This window comes from Sander lucioperca, chromosome 13 (assembly GCF_008315115.2).
Source record: "Sander lucioperca isolate FBNREF2018 chromosome 13, SLUC_FBN_1.2, whole genome shotgun sequence".
In the NCBI taxonomy this organism is placed as follows: domain Eukaryota; kingdom Metazoa; phylum Chordata; class Actinopteri; order Perciformes; family Percidae; genus Sander; species Sander lucioperca.
This window is the reverse complement of record NC_050185.1, coordinates 10,492,501-10,515,694: the sequence shown is the minus strand read 5'-3', so window position 1 is coordinate 10,515,694 and position 23,194 is coordinate 10,492,501. Positions and strand designations below refer to the sequence as shown.

At 39.7% G+C, this 23,194-nt stretch overlaps 2 protein-coding genes across 4 annotated transcripts; both read left to right on the top strand.

The window, feature by feature from the left end:
- The first annotated feature begins 500 nt into the window (after positions 1-500).
- On the top strand, positions 501-7,282 carry LOC116064904 (APC membrane recruitment protein 1-like). 3 transcript variants are annotated; one of them, XM_036009053.1, is made up of 3 exons: positions 501-978; positions 2,484-5,712; positions 5,756-7,282. In XM_036009053.1, the coding sequence occupies exon 2, from the start codon at positions 2,591-2,593 to the stop codon at positions 5,705-5,707; it is 3,117 nt and encodes a 1,038-aa protein (XP_035864946.1). In that variant the 5' UTR covers positions 501-978; positions 2,484-2,590; the 3' UTR covers positions 5,708-5,712; positions 5,756-7,282. The 3 variants fall into 3 exon arrangements, with proteins under 3 accessions (XP_035864946.1, XP_035864947.1, XP_031176140.2); XM_036009054.1 differs by having other exon boundaries at positions 501-743; positions 2,484-7,282; XM_031320280.2 differs by having other exon boundaries at positions 2,484-7,282.
- A 954-nt stretch (positions 7,283-8,236) lies between these two features.
- Positions 8,237-17,795, top strand: zc3h12b (zinc finger CCCH-type containing 12B). Its single transcript, XM_031320453.2, has 6 exons — positions 8,237-8,498; positions 13,936-14,728; positions 14,875-15,014; positions 15,273-15,507; positions 15,886-15,992; positions 16,107-17,795. Exons 2-6 carry the CDS (start codon positions 14,097-14,099, stop codon positions 17,531-17,533), a joined length of 2,541 nt encoding a protein of 846 aa, XP_031176313.1. The 5' UTR covers positions 8,237-8,498; positions 13,936-14,096; the 3' UTR covers positions 17,534-17,795.
- Positions 17,796-23,194: the final 5,399 nt, after the last annotated feature.

Genomic DNA, 23,194 nt, shown 5'->3' with positions numbered 1-23,194 from the left:
TCAAGGTTCCCTTAACTACACAGGAACATGTGTACCATGGACCAAATAATTGATATAGATAGAATGATAGCAGATCATATACAGGTATGAATATTTTGGAAATATGCAATTATACGTTTTTCCAGATTAAATACTTTATTATTAGTTTTAGTATATATATATATATTTTTTTTAATTTAATTTAAAGAACACACGTACATCAACAGTATGTAGCTACGTACACAAAAACTGCCCATACCAGAGGGGCGATAGGCCTATACAAAGAAAATATAATATATAAAATAATAACAAGAATAATAGAAAACGTAATACAAATTTAAAATAATGTATTATCAGTCCATGCGAAATGTATCAACACAAAATAAGTCTTTATTGACTTCTAATTTTTAAGGTCTCTTACTGTTGCAATATTGATGAAGTTCGTGATAAGTATATTCTGTGTGAATGTGGAATTTTCCTAACAATAAAATAACACCTACACACATGTTGCGTCACTAGCATGCGCCCAGGAGGGTCACGAAAGGAGTTTTGGGTAAATTACCTGAGAAGTCGGTCATCATCCAGCATTTAAACGCTGATCATCTCAAGTAAAATCGGCGTCCCGTGCGTGGCTAAACTAGACACATTAATCCAATACCTGTGTAGTTGGTCTGCGTTTTTATATTACACTGTTTTGCTGCGATGTGGTTTAACGTTACCCACTGTCGGACTCACATTACAGCTACAAACTGCAGGACACACTGGTGAGTGGGATTAACGCTGTTAGCAAGCACCCCAGTGCTAGCGTTAGCTAACGATGGCTGCAAACAAATGAAACCGTATCTGGTGAAAGCGACCCCCGGGCCCAAGTCGACTGCAGTCACCCAAAGTTAAAGTAAGCGTTAGCAGAAACCATGCATTGAGGTGTAATTTCGTCTCCTGGCCGAGAAACCAACACCAGCTCCGTGCTGCTGCAAGATTTTGGCTTTACGTTAGTTGGTAAGTTTGTTTACCTTGCGACTCAGTTAGCTCTATCGCTTGAATGTGCTAATATGTCATTTAGTTTGGTTTTACATGAAAACATGAACAATTGTTATAACTAGGTATGTTAGTTGGACTGAATTCAACGATAGCTACACGTGTATTATCTTTGCAACGGCTCTCATTTAAAGTACATTTTGGAGATTCTTTGACCCACCTTTCACCGCTATTCTTCATAAATAGTGACTACAGCTGCAGCATGGTTGCATCTGTAGCCTGCTGCTTTATCACCTAGGCTTTTAGTTCCAAAGTGAAATCACCAGCTTACGTTTTTTATTTTATCTTTGATTAACCTTCAGTCAGTTATAGCTAATTGTGTAACTAAACATAAATGCACTCAATAGTTTAATCTTGGTCAGTCTTTCTCTGGCATGCACGCACGTTTAGATGTATAAGGTTGTATTTATTGGTTTAGTTGTATTCTCCCACAAAAAAGTTCCTTAGGCCTGGAAGCCTTACATTGATGATGTAAAGGAGTTTAAGCTTATTTCACTGGTCTGTAGTTTTGCAGTTGGGGCAGTTTCTATTTTTGTTTTTCCCATTAACCAAAGTCCTAGCCAAAGTGGTGCCACAATACTATTGCAGACACAGTCTTACATTTATTTATGTGGCTTTCTTGACAAAAGATTGGCTCAAATGACTTAATGGAGAGTGGGCCCCTCTCGATCTAAGTCAGCAACAAAAGAAAAAAAAGCTGCAAAATAACACAGGACATATGAGACACAAAATAGGCCATAGCAGACAGACAACTGGACCAGGGAATACACTAGATCAGGTGTACATGCAGAAGGTGCCAAGACAAAGCATTACAACTTTTTTTTAAAAACAAAGCAACTAAGAAAACAAGAAACCACAGAGGCATTAAAATGGAAATGCAGGCAGGAAAGTCAGGGTTTGTGTTCACTTCAGGTGAAATGATTACAAGTCACCAGAAGGGAAGACAGGCACACATGGCCATACAAAGCCAAAACCCACACACTGGAACGAGCCATACAGACGTCGAGTTCACATAGAGAGAATACAGGGGCAAAGACTCTGGCTCAAGCAAATCCACACTAAATCTGAGAACATGTTAAAAAATATAGGAAATAATATAAATATATAGTAAAGTAAATATAGTATAAGTAAAGATTTAATTTTTTTTGTATATAGGGTTGAGTAATTTTAACTGACAAAAAAGTGACTCATCCCCGGTAGGCCAAACCAATTGCACACACCTCAGGCAAAAACTTGTCTTCTCGCATCTTGGTTTGTCATAATACACTAGTAGATGGCAAAAGTTAAAAAAAAAAAAAAAAAAAAAAAGGCTGATGGCCACAGTGATATAGAGGACACTGGTGAGTATTAGAAATTCTAAGCGTCTAATGGAGGTGATGTTCAAAGTCTGCAATGTGAATGCTTCATATCAGTGTGGCAGAAATTTGAATTGAACATTGATTTTGGTCTCAACTATCTCAATACAGGGCTCATACCAGATGAAGGACACATTCACTGCAGTGATCCTATCGGCTGATTTAGAACATTCAGCTGCTATGCCTTCCGTTGGACTGCTTTTGTAAACGTGGTCACCATGGCTTCTCGTAAAGTAGACGAGCTACCAAGTGACACCGAGGATTTGGCTTCAGTCTCAGCGCAGACTTTCCGGCGCGGCCACGACGACATCACGGAGGAGCCTCAGCCAGATGCCATGAATGCTACGGTGAAATCCCAGAAATCTGGAAAATTTAGGAGGACTGCCCTGACATTTTTTGGAGTTCGGAAAGGTATCTGTATTTTACCTAGCTTCTTTGGAGGAAGGAGTAAAAATCTGAGCAAGTGGTCTTCTAAGAAAGGAATCCACAAAAGCAGAACACATGATGGGCTAAGTAAGGTTAGTCATGATGACAATCTGAGAAGTGGGTACACCTCAGCCGGAGATTTTGAGTACCACGGCCAGAGGGACTCTGCTGGAGAGCTCCACAGCAGCTGTCACAATGAATGTAGTCACCACACCACTGACCAGAAATCACTGACTCTTACCCGGCAGAAAAGGGGTTTTAGGAGTCTTTTTCAAAGTTTTAAGTATCACAGAAACCATAGAAATGTTGGGTTGGATAAAACTGAAATGATTGCAATGTCCTCTCCTCGCTGCAAGGAAGAGGTGCCTGTTGTCCAGGACAACACCATTCAGTATGTCACAGAGTGCCTGGGATCTGAACCTGATGTGCCTGATTTTGCAGATGTTATATGTGATATTTCCATTGGTCCTGAATGTATTGATGCTGATGACGTGCCATCTGAGAAGAGTGTGGAGCAAGACAGCCCAAAGTCTGAGCTCAATGATGAGACATGTGATGAAGAAATGGAGGAAATGAAATTGATGGCCGTAGTTTCCAGTGAATTGAAGGAGAGTTCTAGAGGGCGGAGCGAGCCTTGTCTGAAACTCGAGATGATGCCTGAGCCCATATTGAAGCCCGAAACACCTGCTGGCTCATCGGATCAGCTAAACCTGATTTACGGAGACGTTGCATCATTAAAGAGCTTTGATTCACTCACTGGCTGTGGGGACATCATTGCAGATCAAGAAGACGAAAGCATCACAGAGAGCACAGTGTCTGGAGAAAGGAGCAGAAATGGAGGAAAGAGGGCCTCTTGTTATCTTACTTATCAGGGTGGCGGTGAAGAAATGGCCTCACCCGAAGATTTGGATGAGGAGTGTCTACATGACTTCTGGGGAAATAATGCGTCAGAGGAAATTTGCTGTACTTGCAGCCAAGATCACACTGATTTGACCGCTGACCTGACAAGTTCTAACAATATGGACTTACTGAACAGCAACAGTGCACAGCAAGCCAGTGGCATGGACGTTTCTTCAATTGCTGATGTGTTAACTCCTCAAAGTGAGCATCAAGAATCAGTTCCAAATAGTGACGAGGGCTACTATGATTCAACTACCCCGGGGCCAGATGACGGACAAGAAAAAACTGACCGACTAAGGGCAGAGAGATTACCCAGGGACAGTTACAGCGGTGATGCCCTCTATGAGCTTTTTGCACCTGATGAGAGTCTCATCAGTCCACATTATGAAAACAAATCAAAGCTGCCCAGTTCAAAACAGTGTGAGTATTTAAGCGAGCCAGTTGATGTGACAGATTCCGCCTTTGTTCCAGACATGAATCGGTTAAAACTAAGTGCTGAACTGTATAAAGTTCACGATGGCCGAGAGATGCCGAGCACATGCAGCAGTAAGTCCTCGGAGTTGGTACAAAACATGGTTGGTCGTCAGGAAATCGGTATGAATAAAAACCGTAATTTGAATTCAAAAGCCCATGCATCAGTCAACAAGAATGATATAGAACCAGATGTATTTGATAAAAAGGGAATTGCGCCTGCTTCAACTGAAAAAAGAACAAAATCCCTGAATGCTGACTCTGAGAAAAGGCACAGCAGCGTGTCATTCGGAAGCACATCTGACCCAGATTTTGAAACATTTTGTGAACCCAAAGAGCAACATCTCGAGGAAAACAAGCCCATAGCTTTACCATACAAAAATATCAATTCTCAGTCTCCAGATGATAACAATGACTTGGATGATGGACAAACTGTGTGTTTCTCTCAAGCACTTGTGGACTACACAAAACACTCTCAGATGCTAAGTAACCTGCACAACAATGTGGATGATTTGGAGACAAACTCTGCCTTCACTCCAAATATGCAGGCCTTACCTACCATAGTCACATTTGATGTAGTGGATATGCATAATGAGGGTGAATACGATGAGCAGATTCACATGGAACTGGAGGAGGACATCTCATCGCCCTATCAGGAATTTGAAGAAAGCTACCTACAAAAAGATGCATTTGCTGAATGTGACTATCAAATGTTAGACCTCTATGAACAGAACCTGATCAGTAACACATGGGCAATTGCTAGTCTCCCGCGGCACCTAGGCCTTACAAGAGTCAGTCAGTCCATGCCTAATCCGTTGTCTCTAGACAGGAGAAGTAGGTCTCTGGACACAAAAAGCCTTGAGTTGAAGATGCCTGACGCATACAGAGAGAACAGAGCTGCTATCGTTTCTTGTCCTCAAACTGAAAAGGACTCTGAAAGAGATTCCTCACCGTATTACAAAAAGAATGTACTCGTGTCTGTGTCGGAGGTTAGAGACAGTAGCAGCATTATGGCCTTATCGTGGCAAACAAGGTCAGAAATGGCTTTAAGCCTTCCTCTGACAGATGGGCAATTCACTGAGAAAGTACAGAGTCTCAGTCAAACTCAAGTAAAACGCAAAATATTTTCTAGTTCATCCAGCAGTGATTGTCCTAACAGCACACTACAACTTTGCTCTGAGGTGTCCGACAGAGCGTCCTGTGATTTAATGTCACAGGACACAGAGCTGTACAACAGGCAGTATCGCCTTCCTTCGCAGTCTGATTCTTGTTTACCTCATAGCACCTTTGTTTATTCTGGAATGATGGATGATGAATCAGATGATGTTGATGAGGATGTTTTTTGTAAAGCTGCCACTAATTTGCAGTCCTATAATCAGTGTGGTAAAAGCAGACTAGTGGCAGGTAGAGAAGGAATATCTCATACTGGGAGTCCCCTGAATGCAGGTGTGTCTAAAGATAAAATGGCCATCCTCCGTGAAACAAGAACACCCAGGGATGTGGCCTGCAACACACTCCCCGATGCAACCTTTAATTAAAACGCTCTTGGCATTGAGATCACATGTATATGTGCTAAAGAGTGCTTTTATGTTACATCCAAAGGAGTAATTGTTGCTTAATTTTTTACTTGCACAACATATTGATTTGAAAACATGATGTACACTGTGAGAGACAGGACATGAATTGAAATTTTAAAATTCTGAAATGTGGAGTCTGTGCCAACATGCTGCGTCAAGTACATGGCTGTCTCATTGGGAAGTAAAAAGGGATTTTTCTGCATTTGCACAGTAACAGCTGTTTGTTTCACACAGGCCACACACGTCAGTCTATTCAAGGTGTTTGAGCAAGTTATAGTTTATAGCATTTGCATTGCAAATGCTGACATATTCATCTCATTAAGCTATTGCATTTCACTAGAATGAATATACCCATATGTAGCCTCAGTGTCCAGGTCTCAGTAGTAATGTCACACTGTTTAATGGGTATATATTAGCCTGGTCTCCATAGCACAGCCAAGCAGGGCTTACCAAGTCTTGCTTACCTTGCCAATTGCCCCGAAACATTTGTAGGCTTATGCTTTAACTGCCAGCTTATGTTTGTGTTTGATGCTTTTTCACAGCCTCTCTTTACTCTAGTAAGCTTTATGTTTGCCTGTCATGATGCTCAAATTGACTGTTTTTAGCTGTTTTTAGGGTTTACCTCATTTCAGGTCAGATTGGGTTTAGGAAACAAACAACAGAATATCTCAATTCGCAGAGAGGAATTGCTCAATCCACAATATAAAACCTGTCTCTTGTTATGCTGTTATTGTATTTGGCTTTATCTCAAAACATCAGCTAGTTCTTCCCCTCAACCCAGCAACAGGATAAACTGACGAAATGTCAGATGGAGTGATAGTTTTTGCAACTTAACTTCAGCTGCCACTTCATTTACATACTGTAGATAGCTATGCAAGGCCTATCTACTTGTTCTTAACTATAGCACATTTTACATGCAGTTACCCTGTGTGTGAAAGTACTTTAGATAAGATGTTGAAGAAACCGCCAGAGTAAAATATATATAAAATGGTGGAGAAAAACAAATCGAAGAAAAAAAAACTAGTAGTACCTACTGGTCTCAAAGATTTGGCCTTACTGTGGCTGTTTTTTTGTTGTTCCCATTTTCTAACAGCTTGACCACCTGTGAAGTTTTAAAAATCTTACTGAAATGATGCACTCCATTATTGCATTACTGTAAGCGTGTGGAATGAAAATGTAGTTGGATTTTAAAATATGTCAAAAGATAAACCTTTTTTACTTTATCATTTTCTTGTGCGTTTTGTGTTTGATAGGTCAGGCTAAACTGTCAGATGATGTAGTTTTTTTATAGTGTAATATTGAACAAATGTCAAATTTGTATTTATATTCTCAACTATTTGTACACTGTAACATTGTATTCAGAATGGTTATTGCAAATTGGCACTATTCTTTTTGTTTGAGTTTTCTTTTGTAATTTTGGATTTTGTTTGTCAAATTACACCCATGTTACATAAGGGGATTCTTCTTGAAAATCTGTTACTGTTTTTTGTCAGAGTAGAACACTGCCTTACACTAAAATAAACACAACAAGACATACATTTTTCCATTTTTATTTTCTGTCACTTGACCATATTCAGGGTCATGCAGGAGCTGAAGTTTATTCCAGCATCCATGGAGCCAAAGGCAGGGAAACCTTGGCAGATCTTTTGTATTGTTTACACATTGGCAAACACATTCACGTGGACACCTATAAGCAGTTTGTTTCAAGTTCACCTAAACACCTGAGTAGAACGTGTACGCCAAAGCGCCCCTGTCTTGAGTATGCATGTACACCATATACATAATTCATTTAAAAACATACATGACTACTATGATCTGCTAGATCAGTGTTTCTCAAATGGGTGTACTTCAGAGTACTGCAGGTCGGTGTGTGATTTAAAAAAAAAAAAAAAAAAAAAAATGTAAATTTAAAAAATATTTGTGCATATGAATGCCTAATTCCTAATATAATTATACGACATTAATTAATTTAGTGATACATTCTAAACATTTGACATTTAGCATTTAAGAGTTTTTTAGTTACAAGGTTGTTCTTCAGTAAATCAGACACTGATGGCGCAGTGCTGGAATGTACCTGTTTATTAAAGCTTTTTTTCTCCCAAAATTGTTCTGTGCTCGTCAAGGGGAACTTGGCTAAAAACATATTTCAAAGGGGGTACGTTATTGAAAGCAGTATTGAAGAACCACTGTGCTAGATCACACTTCTGTATTCAAACCATCAACCTGCTAGGGACTGCCAATGAAAATTAGCCTGCATGGCTAAATCTTGCACATTTTCATGTTGGACTCTGTGCTTATGTTGATTAATGTGCGTTGTCCCTTTTAAAAAAAAAAAAAAATCATTAAAAAAAACTAGAACAGAGTAGGTTTAGCTATTGTGGAATCAAACAAACAGTAGTACATTTTATTAGAATGTAAATTCCGATTTGAGTTCATGATAAAGTTATTCCCATTTCAACTACCCCAAGTTGGAATCTAAGACAAATCTGTCCTTGCTTGTTTGCAATGCTCAGTGTTCTGGTAAATGTCCCTACAAAAGCCACAAAGTATCACAAAAGCCCTGCCTTGATGAAACGTCTGATTAGTTAGCATGGGGCAGAAATCATGTTTGTAGCGGTGGAATGACCCCGGTGTCTTTTCATCGCTTAGATTACTTGTTTCCCTTGCGTTATCTGGCAACCCTGACCAAACTGCGACAGCGCCAATGGCAGCAAAACATAACTGTACAGGCGAGGAGGATGACAGCAACAAGGTAAAATGAGCACCGCCTGAAGTCAACGATAGCAGTGATATATGTGCAGATTATATAGATTATAGTGCTGTGTTGCTGTGGTTTTACCCCTGTTGAAAATGTTAAATGATCTTCAACTTTATCTCGAGTTATAGTAGTATTCCGGCAAAAATGTTTGCACACGCCAGGCAGCTAAAGCTAATGTTAGCAACCCGACGTTTAAGTTAGCCTGTGGAGCCGCTGTACGTTAGCTAACTAAACGGAGACCGGGTTGCCTGACAAGCTTGGTAGTTAGCGTTAGCTTGCAATAATAGCCATCTAATCGCTCTCTGGCCATTGACCAACAAGATAAACCGAAGTAGGCCGGTTAGTTTATTTAGCTAAAATGTTGACTCTCCAGCTGGCCAAGTAACGGTAAACTAGCATGCTATCGTCTGCTAACCGTAACTCGGGGCCTAGCTAAGGATGTCAAACCAGTTATCTCTAATCAAATTCAATCACAGAGGTGACGTCGTGTGCAGTAGTAATGTTGTAACGCTGTGTATTGTAAGTATAAGATCTTTCTTGCTGTCATATTGTTCCTCCCTTGCATCCCTCTCAACTCACGATGCTGTTGCCAATGATATCAAGCACTTAAGTTTTTCTATTGACGTGTCAACTAAGGTTAGTTAGCTAATGAATGCGAAAATGTAGTCCACCTAGGTTAATTCACCAGTTCGGGAGTTTTTATGTGTGGTCACTGTCATTGGGATCAATGCGGTGTTTGAATTTGGTTTGGTTGCACATTCATGTAGTGTGCTGTAAAGTCAAAACTGGTTGAATATGAGAATTCCGTTCAATTCTCACTTTCTTTTTGCCTACTGTTAATACCCCCCTGCTAAAGGGATAGTTTTTACTTTAAAATAATTATACTTTCCAACGTATTTAAACACATTATTAATTGGATAAGTCTCCAAAAGTCGAAATTATGTTTAAAAATATAAACAAATTAAGGAGAAGAAAAACCTTAAATTGGTTAAGTAGAAGCTCACATCAATAGACATTTAACATTACATATAATACACTTTAAAGAATGGGAAAGTATGAAGCAAGTTGTTGCCCAGAGTTATATTTATGATATGACAGACAGTGAGAGACAGAATGAGTCTAAAATGAGATGCGATCATAGTGCCATCATCTGATCAATGTAAATAAGGAATAAGATTATATTAGTTTTTCTTGGTTCCATGCCCTGGGTGAGAGTTTACTGTGACTCATGACCAGAAACTTACACTCTTAATTATGTTTGTGTGTGTGATTGTGCTTTTAAGCTCAGAAAATCTTCAAATGCGTTAATGACAGAACAGTGATAAGGTGTTGCAGTAGCCACTGATCAAGAGCATCTCTGTTTTGTAGTTTTGATAGTATGTCAGAAGAACTGTCTTCATGCAGAGAACTGGAAACTGATCTTGTTTTCCATTTTTGTGCTATCACAGTAACACTTATTTGCATTCTGTCATTTCCATCAGTTTCATAAAATAAATGCTGGCTTCTGTACAGTGGTGGCTGCACATAACCTTACATTTGTATTAATTATAATTGCTATCAAAATATCTGTCTAACCAAGTGATGCATGTATCCAACACTGACTATAGTGCAGTATAACACTGCTTCATACTGGATACTATATAGGGTCAGCAATGTAAACGATGGCTTCAGGGACCTGTTTCACTTGTTGCTATGAAACATAACCACACGAGCCTGTGCATGTGCAGAGAGAGTCTGGAGGCCTTGCTGAGTCTAAGCCTGTGTATCTGGAGGTGGAAGGGAAACGATTGGAAGAGCTCTGCTCCCCTAAACATGTATTGATGTGGTCATACGTGTCGTAAATGGCAGTGGGATGTGTGACTTCCACAAAAGTGCCTCAACATCCCTCCTTTTTCAGCTAGTTGTTTAAAAAGTTCAAACCTTAGTATGTTATCAATCCATGTCATAACAAGTTGTGATCAGCAGTGAGACAGTGTCTGACAACAGACAACTGATGCTGCTACACAGACCACTGCCATTAAAAGGTATACATTTGTAGCCATAGTTTGACCCTCAAAATATCTTATCAACCTTCAGGGTCTTCCATAAATATCAGTCTTGTGTATTACCTTATGATGGGGCTGTCAGTGACATAGTATTTGCTATGTAATGTCACTTTTTATTTCAAAATATGCTGCCTCAAGAGTTTTAGTGTAGAGTTGTAGTGTAGCTGTGTTCTGCGTTTACTGACTGCCTGAAGAGAGATGATGAGCTGTGTTTGTGTTAGTCGTGACTGGTAAAAAGGAGTTAGCTGATGACAAGGCTGTGTTGCTAAGCAACGCACATCATGGGCTGTGCCTCTTGAAGCTCGAAGCTGGCTGTATTCTACTCTCTGCAAGACTGGGAGAAAGTGTAGTCTAGTGTTTCTGTTAATTAATGCACTTGTTGTAAAGATTATTTGATGACCAATACCCATATGCAAAAATGTACAATTGGAGCTGTTAACAGTGTGGCATGATTATACTTCAGGCTCCCCTGAAGTCCTATTCTGCTTTACCATAAAACGGCTTTGTTCCCTAGGGACTTCTGTTCAATTCAGATGTGTCTGTTAGAGGGTTGGAGGCGCAGGGATACACTGTTCAGCCCACACTTTGTCTCAGGTTATGTTAACTCATGTGCTCACCCCATGTGTGTCTGGCTCGAATGTTGCTTGCTAGACCAGTAAGGCTTTTGTGCACATAGAAGCGAGGGTTGTTCTGCAGCACATTAACACATTTTGTGCAGGATGACTGTGGTTTTCAGTTTAACACCAGTTAGCCAGGGACCAGGGAAGTTAGGCGGAGACTTTGCTGTCTGTTTCATCTATATTTTTTTTTCTCCATATTGCACCTACAAGCAGGGCATCAGTGACAGTTCCTTTTTTGTATGTATTGTTCAAAAGTAGCAAAGTGAATTTCCGTAATATTCAGATGCTGATGCTATTGCCACACAACTTTCCCGCTGCATACCTACTACAACTAGGGCAGACACGTTTCACAAATGCATCACTGCTGTAGATGCTTTGCTATAGTTTAAATGCGCAGTTGGCTACAGCTTACACCTTTGAGGGTTTTGCCTGCCTATCTAACTCAAGGCGGACCGGGCCTGGACGAAAGGCATACCTGCCTGTCCTAGTAGTATCGAAACATTTCAAATGACAACCACCCTTAAAAAATAAATAGTTGTTTGTCACTGATGGCTAAAATTAGGCTATGCAATAACTTTACATTTTTATTTACAGAATTAAAATTAAGCTAAGTGTTCTTTAATAAAAAAGCCTGGGACAGAGGAGGAAAGAGAGAGGTGACGGGTTATAATTAGGCTATTTTAACGTATTTAGACTAGGACAGTAACTCAGTATAGGGAAGTTTAATTCACTGTCAATGTCTTCTACGGTCTAGTCTATATCCTTGACATTCCACTTCTGGGATGGCACCCTTGCCGCCGGAAAATCCGCCGGATTTCACGCATTTAGGTCGGATATCCGTTGCCTTGGGCTTCCTTAGTGTTGGCATTTTAAACGCCGGTCGATTCATGAGGACTATGGTTAACCTTTTCACAGATCTCTGCAGGGTAAATCCAGACAGCTAGCTAAACTAAGCTTTTTGTTGCACGACTAAAACAACTTTTAAACGTTCACATGTTCCACCAAAACAAGTTCCTTCCGAGCCTATTTTGCAGCGGCACCGCAGCTTTTCTCCAGCGCTTAGCACCGCCCAAGACGATTGTGATTGGTTTAAAGAAATGCCAATAAACCAGAGCACATTTTCCTCCCATCCCGAAATGCTGTGTGGAGTAGCCAGACTCTCCTCCAGCGCGCTTTGGAGGAGAGTCTGGCAAAGCGAGACTAACTACGGTCTAACGCTTTCTAAATAAACCAGCCAACCAGATGAGACAGTTCAGGGTCAGTCTGGGACTCAAACCAGAGAAGGGTAAGCGATGATACAAGTTACTGAAATATTGAGGAATAGTCTAACAAGTAAAAATGTACTTTTGTTTTAGTTATTTTTCATATTTAACAGTCAGCACAGGAAGTACAGAGCAAGTGGCTTTGACCCAGCATGGCCGGAAGCCAATAGCTGGCTGATGAACACACCTGATGGGATGTTGTGTCCTATAGAGGTGTTAAAATTAATCAAATAATCGATGCATCGAATCGTGGACATGGACGATGCTCCATCAATAATCGACCGGGCCATAATCGATAATTTCTGTTTACAATTTAATGTATGCCTAACAACATTTCTGTTTACATATTCTGTTATGTTTTGCACATTCAGGAAGTGCCATGTGCTCAGTGCTGTATTGTTATGTATCCAATTTATTTTTGAAGCTTGAAAAGCTATGAATTGAATATCCTGTATGGCTTTAATAGAAAAATGTATTTGTCGCATCGTGATGCATTGAGATATCGAATTGAATCGAATCTCTGACATGATAATCGTAATCGAATTGGGAGATCAGTGAAGATTCACACCTCTAGTGTCCTATGCTGAAAACCCAGTCCCTCACATCATTTTCATTTCTAAAGCAACCACTCTAAGGGTGCACACACAAACTATATAGCTGTAGGGCAAATGTGCAATAAATACACAAACACTTACACTTTGTAGCAATTTGTAAGAATCAATGAGTTTGTAGGTGAGACATAACATTTCACTGAGAAGAGGAGTGTTAGTCAGACCAAACGAATGGCCTGCAGACATTGCAGACTATTTAACCAACCAGTTTCACCAAAAAAGATCAAACTTGGTGTTTTTGAACTGTCAGAAACAGAGAACATATGTCCCAATTCAGATCCTTTTCCTGAGCTGCTGTGGTTCTTTTGGTAACTTGTTTATTTGGGCAGGTGACTAATATGACTAATGCTATCACTTGCCCCAGATAGCAGTGTTTCCCACGGTTGGAGAATGTATTGGTCTACCACAAGTGGGGTGGAGGTTGGGGAGATGAGGTAGCTGAAGACAGTAAGACTAAGTCTACATTAAGCTGATTTGCGTCCATACATTAGCATCAAATGCACAATATAGCCTGGTTGTTCTCATTTCAAATTACTCTGTTTTTTTGTTGTATTAAATAGTTGTTTAATTGTGGCCCATAAACATTATATGTTAATCAGCAGTCATTCCCAAGCGGTGATGATAAAATCGGCGGTGAATGTGTAAAAAGCTTTATAATTTTCTTTAAAAGCTATCTATCTAGCAGCTACAGCTACAGCTAGCTACACTATCAATCGCTTTTCCAAGCAGACTTGAATGTAGGAAATGGAATTACAAAATAATCCTTTTCAGTGGGCCAACAAAATAAAGTGTATTTACTGGAACAGTGGGAAACAATTTATTTTCAAAATAATTTTAAGGTTAATGTTAAACACACATTACTAATTGAAGCCTATCATTGTGCTCTCTTTCAGGATTTAATAGTTTGATTTTGCCTGCCTACATAAGGGAGAACGTGTTACTTTTGCTCTGCAAAGAGCCTGTAGCGCTAAAGTCCAGCATTCAGTATGATTCCCTGGTTGCGGTGGAGGTGAGGAAACATGGGGTGGAAATCTGAGGTGTCAAGACGAACGTGATGACAGTATGGTCGATGGTGGAGAAGCTCAAAATGGAAAAACGCCCATGCAGGGAGGAGAACATTGACTCAAGCAAGGCCCAGCATGCCAGTGATGATTCTGAGGATGGAAGCAGCTCAGAAAGCGAATCAGAAGAGCAGCAACACCAGAGGGTTCAGGTGAACAACAGCAGGTGTAAGAAGAGGGAGCCCTTGGCTGTCGCAAAACCCCACCGACAGCTCTGTCGCTCTCCATGCCTTGACCGGCCCAGTTTTTCCCAGAGTAGCACTGCGCAAGATTGTCGTGAGGATGTCACCAGCGCGGGACCAGGGATCAAGCCTGCCAGTGGCAGAGAGTACCAGACTAAGATGGAATTTGCATTGAAGTTAGGCTATTCGGGAGAGCAGGTGGAGACAGTGCTCAACAAGCTTGGATCTGCTGCGCTTATTAACGACCTTCTTGCCGAGTTAGTAAGGCTTGGAAACAAAGTAGAGCCTGAAATTCAACCCTGCATCAGTACGGCCACATCAATATCACGGCCCCCCTGTGTGAAGGAGACGGTTAGTCCAGAGGTGTCAGTGGAAGACGACTCTGCGGATACCTTTGATAACCTCAGGCCCATCGTCATTGATGGCTCAAATGTGGCAATGAGGTAAGACACTAAACAACATACACTCACATTTAATTGGTCTTTGCTTCATGCAGAATGTACTTAGTCCCTGAAACATTTGCCTCTTATGGAGGTCCATTTCATTAGAGGTAAAAGTAGCCCTTAGACTACATTGTTTTGTTTTCTAGCCATGGAAACAAAGAGGTATTCTCTTGTCGTGGTATCCAACTTGCTGTTGAATGGTTCTTGGAGAAAGGACACAAAGACATCACTGTGTTTGTCCCAGCCTGGAGAAAGGAACAGTCGAGGCCGGACGCCCTCATCACAGGTAGTAATGCTTTTTGAAGTTATACTTAGTTGTTGGTAAGTTGTAGTTTGTTGTAGACCTTGTGGTGTGGTCATGGTCCACAAGAAAGGGGTGCTTGGACACTTCACATGTTTTTATTAATTATAAAATACTATAAAATAACCTATAATACATACATTGCCATCCAAAATACATTGTGATAATAGATTGTGGTTGTTTTTGATGGAATTATGACCAGCTGTTAACAAACATTACAATTCCTTGAAATTTCTCTTTCAGATCAAGAAATATTACGCAAACTGGAGAAAGAGAAGATCCTGGTTTTCACCCCATCTCGGAGGGTTCAAGGCAGGAGAGTGGTGTGCTATGATGATCGCTTCATAGTGAAGCTGTCTTATGATTCTGATGGAATTATTGTGTCAAATGACAACTACAGGGACTTGCAAAATGAGAAGCCGGAGTGGAAGAAGTTCATAGAAGAGCGTCTCCTAATGTACTCATTTGTCAATGACAAGTAAGAAAGCGTGATTCATTCTTACGGCAGCATAATTATGTAAGAATGCACTCTAGGACTCTTTCAGCCCCTGAGTATAGTCAGATTTTGAGGATTGTTAAAAAAAGATAAGATATCTCCCCCACTACAATACAAACAAACTTTACGTCAAAGTTCGTAGTATAAATGGTTATTTATTCAATACATTTTAAGACTATTTAGGTGTGATATTATACACTAATACGGTTTGCAAAATCTATTTAGTGATTGTATTATGACCTTTTGCTAATTGGAAAAAAATGGGGAGACCAGTTATTATATTTTGTTGTGTGGCTTAATGCTGGAAATAAAAAAGCTGACATTTAATAATAACATTTTCTGAATGGCTATTTTGAATAGGTTTATGCCACCTGATGATCCATTGGGAAGACACGGTCCAAGTTTAGAAAATTTCCTCCGCAAGCGTCCTGTTGTTCCAGAGCACAAAAAACAACCATGCCCCTATGGTAAGGAACATATGAACTAAATGTCTTTTCAAATCAATGTCTGTTGCATTTTGCATTTTTGAATAATGTAAGTGTGTGCTTTTCTTGACATGGTCTACTCTTTCTTTACACAAGGGAAAAAGTGCACATATGGACATAAGTGCAAGTACTATCATCCAGAGCGTGTCAACCAGCCACAGCGGTCAGTGGCTGATGAACTACGGGCTTTTGCCAAATTGTCTGCGGTGAAGACAATGAGTGAGGGGGCTTTAGCTAAATACGGTACTGGTCCAGCAACTGTAAAGGGGGACAGCAACTCTGAGGTCAAACATGTGGCACCAAAACGTCAATCTGACCCCAGTATTCGCTCAGTGGCCTGTGAACCTCCCGAGGCACTGTCTGTTGCTAGGAAGTCTGAGACAAATTCAGTGCCTTCCCTTGTGTCTGCTCTCAGCGTGCCCACCATGCAGCCTGTCAAGAGCCACGCAGCTGGGGCCTTGAACACACGATCAGCCAGCAGCCCAGTGCCAGGTTCTTTGCAGTTTGCACACAGTTCCCTGGAGCACATGTCTAGTGTACAGTACCCTCCTATTTTAGTTACTAATAGTCATGGCGCCTCGATTACATACGGTGAACAGTTCCCAAAGTATGACTCGGTTAGTGACCATGGTTATTATTCACTGCACAGTGATTTTTCAAACATGAGCATGAGCAGCATGCATAATGTCGACAGTTTCTGTAGCATGGAGCACGAGCATGGTGTGTATCAGAGAAATCCCAGCCACTGCCCTGAATCCTGCCTCAGCCATTCAAACAGTGACTCCTTCTCCTCTTATGGGGACCTGTACCCGAGCTCCATGGATAGTAGCTTAGAGGAGAGCATGAAGGGGCAGCAGCAGTCTTCTGCACAGGGTAGGATGCAAGCTTTCTCCCATGGGTTTCGTCATGAAGCACTGACCAGAGTACAGAGTTATGGACCTGAGGAACCCAAGCAAGGCCCCCGTAAGCAGTCTGGATCTCATCTGGCACCACGTATCCAGCATGTGGCAGTGGGAGCCAGGTCCAGCTGTCCTGGAGACTATCCCCTCACTCAGAATGTCCTCCCACCTTTGTCCTCACAGCCCACACGGTCTCTTGGTATGACTCGTATGGACAGCATATCAGATTCAAGGCTATATGATAGCAACCCAATGAGACAGAGGCGACCTCCACTGTGCCGTGAGCAGCATGCAAGCTGGGACCCTCTGCCATGTGGTAATGAGTCCTATGGCTATCATTCATATCCTTTGAGTAACAGCCTGATGCCGTGTTGCGAGCGGGTGATGGTCCGCAGCATGCCAGACAAAATGGAGCAAATCTGGAACTCACCATGGGAGATGCCATCTGCAGCTGAACACCAGGAGCGGTATGTCATCCCAGACCACCAGTATCAAACATATCGGAACCTTTGTAACATCTTTCCTGCTTACGTAGTCCACTCAGTAATGGAGAAGAATCCTCACTTAACAGATCCACAACAACTTGCCGCCGTCATTGTTACAAAACTGAGGTCATGCCATTAGGCAGTTCATCTTATAAAATATTTCAAAAGTGATATGATAAGGGAAATAAAGTTTTTGATTGCAAGGATAGATTGCAAAGATAGGCACATGTTTAGTGTTGCTGCATGTGCAATATCTGCCCTCAGGAGTTTTTTTTTTTTTTTTTTTTTTTTTTTTTATTTCTCGGGTGGGATATCAGATTTGACATCACTAAGATGACATAGAAGTAGGGTTGGGTATCGTTTGGGTTTTTTCCGATACCGGTGCTAAAACGATACTTTTAAAATGGAACCGGTGCCTGAACCGAAATATATGTAATATATTTATAATGTATATAATATAAAATATAAAAAAGGAGCACAAAACGACAGTTGGCGACGTTAAAGAACGGCTTGTTTATTGCTAAGGCCATATGGTCAAAATTAAATGTTTGATTAATAATGTAATAACAATAACTTATAACAATGACTTATTTCACCAGTAAATTGCTGGTAAACGAGTTTCAAGTAAACGCACCGTCTGTGTGTTGTTTTTCCAGCAGCTGCAGTCAGACTGTTACGTCCCGGTGTTGGAATCCTCTACAGGGAAATACAGTCACACTTTACACCGCTTAACGTAAGCTGTCAGCATTTTAACCATTTTGTTTAATCCAGCTACTAGCTAACGGTAACGTAGCATCCCGAGCAGCGATGCTTCTGAAAAAAAAAAAGTCAGGCACCGAAATTTTGTTCTTATTCGGTCTTGTTACTACCGTTTACGTCGGAACCGGTGCCCTATTGGCACCGCGTTTCGGTACCCAGCCCTACATAGAAGTAATCAGGATAGAGGAAGTTTATCTCAAATTGTAAAGCTACGTTTCTATATGAAGTGTGGTGCAGTTGTTATAAAGTATCACCTTATTTAGAATTCTGGTTCATAACACATTCATAGTACCTGAGCAGGAGATGCATAGCAGCTTTGGACCATATCCGTGATTAACTGAACTTTTATTGAACTTCATTAATTCTAGAAAATATATATAGAACATTTGGCAGGACTGTTAAATGGCCCTTAGATCAAATAAGTGTTTCTGTTGATTTAAAGTGTTAAATAAATAAAGAATTGTGAAATAAATAATCACAGGAATAAATTGTGTAAAATATATAAATGAAATTGCAATCTGTGAAGTAATTTAGGAAATAATTAAAACTTATTTTCAATGTTTTGCTTAAGGGTTAATATTTATTTCACAGTAGACATTTAGTTTTATTTTTTTATTAAGTTCCATTTTTCAAAAATGATTTTTTTCTTCGTTGATGGCATTTTTTTCTCCCAATGACACTTTGTCCTGTAACTTTTTATTTCATGCCACATTTCACGACAGTGACTGGTGTTGTCACCACCCTCTCACCTTTCAGCCAATCCATTTCCCGCTGCCTCTCTTAAGCTAGCAAGCTCAACAACTGCTAAACTCTGAAGAGCAAATAGACAGGGAGCCTTATTCTGTTATCGCTCAAGCCAAAAGGAGCTAGCTACCACTGCTAACACTGGCTCTTCACTTTGACACTGCGTAATAATCCAAGCTCACAAGCCAGCCTAGCTAGTTAGGCAGTTAGCATTAGCCATCTTGACAACTTTGGAGTTGTTGTTGTTCTAGGTAACAGGTGCTAACTGGCTAAATTTAGTAGCAGTTGTTGAGCTTGCTTGCTTGAGATTGGTTTGAGAGGTGACAGGGCTGACAACACCACTGTCATGAAAAAATTAAAAATTCAATTTATTATTATGAAAAATGACTGCATGAAATAAAATGTCTATAAAATAAAACTTGACCTGAAATAAAAGTGTCACTGGGGTAATGCCATTGTGAAATAAAAACAGTTTTGAATAAGACTGTGTCTATAATGAAATAAAAATGATATCCAAAAACTGGAATAACATTTCATAATGAGTTGAATTTTAATACTTTCATAAATTATCTTACAGATTGTTGGTTCATTTATATAAATGATTTTACAGTTTATTCACGTTTATTTCACACTGTCTTTATTTAATTAATATTGATTACGTAATTATGATGGCCAGCTGGTTAACCATCATAATTTGAACCTAACTTTAAAGGGGCTGTACTCACATTCAAAACATTAATATTGCAGCAAACGAATATTTGGTATGAAAAAATATGGAGTAATGGAGCAGGCATAGGTTTTTCATGTATTGGGGGAACGGTCCGTGAGAGCCACATGTACGGCAATCGCAGCCTGCTGTTTTTTTCAGTATTTAGAGTACAGCCCTTTCAACCATAATGTAATTCGAACTAATGTAGCTAGCTAGTGTAATACTGAACCTTGTGACAATGTGAACTAAGTGGAACAATAAACAGGTTAGCTACATTTTAACGCTGTCAATACAGGAAGTAATAACTCTGCAACATATTCTACAATCGCCTCATTAAATCTGACATAAGAGTACGTCAACATTTGTACACCATGTAGCTTTTATGAAGATCTAGTTCAGGTCCTGTGAATGTGTTATGAAAGGCATCTAAAGTGTTTCTGGTGCAGTGGAACTATAAATAACCTTGCTTAGGTCTGCCTCTGCTGTATATAATTCTTGTGACTTTTTTGTGCATTTATTTTGAAGATAAGTATGAGGGAGGTAGTAACATACCTCACAGCATGAACTATGACATTTAATGGCCTTATATCTGAATGACCTCACGCTTTAGTCATTGTCTGATTGGTTTCAATGAACGTCTTAGTCATTGAAGCCTCCTATTTTCAAATGTAAAGCACTATCTCAGTATCTAAAGAGATATATTTTCTCAGCCTCACTTAACAAAGCTACTATTTTGGTAGAATTTGACAGTGCACAAAGCAAGCCAAAAAAGAGATTTGACTTGTATACATGTGCACCTATATATGTACATAGAATCACACAAAAGCCATTATTTCGAAGTCATTTATAAGCTGCTAAATAATGCCAAAAAAATATAGAATTTATATAGTGTCAGTATTCTACATAACTTTACATTTTGGTTCCCAGAATCAATTGGATTACAGTATAAACTAACCTCTGTGTTTGGATAATTTCCTATGGTGTACTGTATAGTTACCTTTCTGATTTTATTGGATGCTACATCCAAGATTTATATATTTGTCAAATTTGTTGTGCTGATTTCTTTTCAATGTGAAAATATTCAAAGTATCTTTGTTTCAAACAGTAGCTCTAATGGACTTCTTCAAGTTGTCAGTGGAGCAGTGTGTTTTCAGGAGCGGGTTCATTGTGTTTCAAAGACTACTTTTACATGCACTTAAGCGGTCTGATGCTTTTCAGCTTTTCTCAGTGACCTGATTCCTGATGCATACGTGAGAAATGAGAAGCCTTTTATCAGTTTAAAGCATTTAGGAAAACTTGGTTAACCCAGCTAGATTTCTGATGGAATTTGGCCATTTATGCACTTTCTAAAGAGTTTTTTTTCATTTTTTTTTTTTTTTTTTTACGTGTGCTTATGTGCATCACAGAGACCCAGGACAGGGAAAGTATCATCACTGTGGCAGTAAACTAGCATGATTAAAGGCAATATTGTTACTAATGCCCATGCATCATTGCATCTAGAACAAACCTATTGATTGCCCTATTCTAAATGTAAATGCTCTAGTTTATTAAATGAGCTTTGTCTGTTTCCACAGATGAACAGTAAAGAATTTGTTAAATGTAAACACATGCACACAGTAAAACATGCTATTCCATCCTCACTTTACTGTCAGTCCAAATGCTCCAATCAAAAAAATATCAATCCTATTACTTACTGTAACAAGTAGCTATATAACATATTAGATACACTTAAAATGTGGATGAGGGATGGGAATAATCTGCTTTCTGGCAAACTGTGTGTAAACTGTGGTTTTATAGGAATCAGACTATTGCAGTGCATCTAAACCAGTTGCCCAGTTTCATGCCTTAACCGGATTTCTGGCTGTAACCTGGTTTCTTATGTGCATGTAAAACATAGTGGAACTTTGAGAACTCATTTCACTGGGCAGTTATGTGACTTTGGTAGGAACAAGTGGTAGAACTGTACTTTTAGAGATGGAAACAGTGTTTACCATCACAGTTTAAATGTTTGCACAAGTAATTCTGCAACAGACTGAATATTTACCTGATGTTACATTTGTCAGATAAAATGATAAGGATCTGGCTGATACGGTCAGCCCTGGCAGTGAGTTAAATATCTGATTCATTTTGTTATATCTTGTAGAGTGTGAGGTTTCAATAATTATATAAAAAAATGAAGTGAATGCTAAGAAAGCATGTTGAAGATAAACTTTAATGTATGGCTTTTTATGGGAGGCTGTCTTGCTCGAATACAGATGTACAGAATTCGTACATGCAGCCAGTCTCCAAGGATCATGGAAGGGTCTGGCTGTGCCTTGCAGCACATTGCTCTCAGGATGCTTTCAATTTTCTAGTTTTCAGTCTCTCCCTGCCAAAAACCAGTGGTTACTGGCAAGAGTCTTTTCTGATCTAGTAGTGATATATTTTGTGAAAATCCTACATGTAACATGTAATACCTTAAAGTTAGTTATGTACAGTTGAAATGTGGAGATGGCATTGCAAAACTTTGTACTTTTTGTGTATATTCTCATTATGCACCTTGAGATCTAGAAAAGTGGGCTAAGAGGATGGCTTTACGTGATGCAGCTTTAGACAGATGAAGTAATGTTGGTATCCATAAGGGTGCCCATACAGCCAAAAACAAAAATGGCTGCTTTTTATAGTACGCTGATTGTCTGGCAGTTGTTTTACATTTTACCCATGAGTGGGGGCCTAAGGATGCTAATGTTAGATGCTAATCATGACATCTGGTATGGCCTCCGGGTCATCTTATTCACAAGACATATTAACTAATGCTAAGCACATTCATGCTCCCAAGAGGATTAACCCCCCTATTTTTAATGATCCATTGCCTTGTCTCTACTCCCACCCTCAGGACAAAATGCCACGTGAAACATTCAGCCGACTAATTGAAGAGAGGTTGTAACACGTAAAGCCAATCCTAATAGCAAGATCATGCTTTAAATGCATTTAAAGGGAAATGCCACTTAATTTCAGGATTCAGGTATGGTACCCCTAGGCCTGCTATTGGATTGCATGAGCATTACAAATTTACAGTATAATATGTCATGCCAGTAAAAGAGAGGAGCTCCCCCTCCCAATGTCAGATTTGTGTTAATTGTGACTCCATTGTGAGTCAAATAACGGGGAGTTTATTTCGTTGGTGTTTTATTATCTTAAATAATTAAAAACACAGGGAAGTGATGTTGAGCTTAAAGTCTAGAAAGTTGGGCTCCCATTTGTAGTAAACGGAGCAGCATGAGACGCCACAGACTCGTATATTTGTCCTTTGTTTTAGAAAAGTGTTCATGATTACAGAGAAAACTTGTCTGTACATTTTTAAACTGAGTGGTATTACTCTTTAACAGGGCTAATTATGCGAGCCTGACTTTGTCTCTTTATAATGTTTAGGTACAACCATGGTTTATGAACAGACATAAAGAAAAAAAAAAAACATTTGAATGTGTTTTGCCCAAATCAACTTTGGGCTTTGCTGACTTTGTTTTTTCATGAAAAAAGACGAGGCCACCTAAGGCCGGCTGTCTGTTCATGAGAAGGTGAAACAAACTGCCTAAATGTTTCTTCATG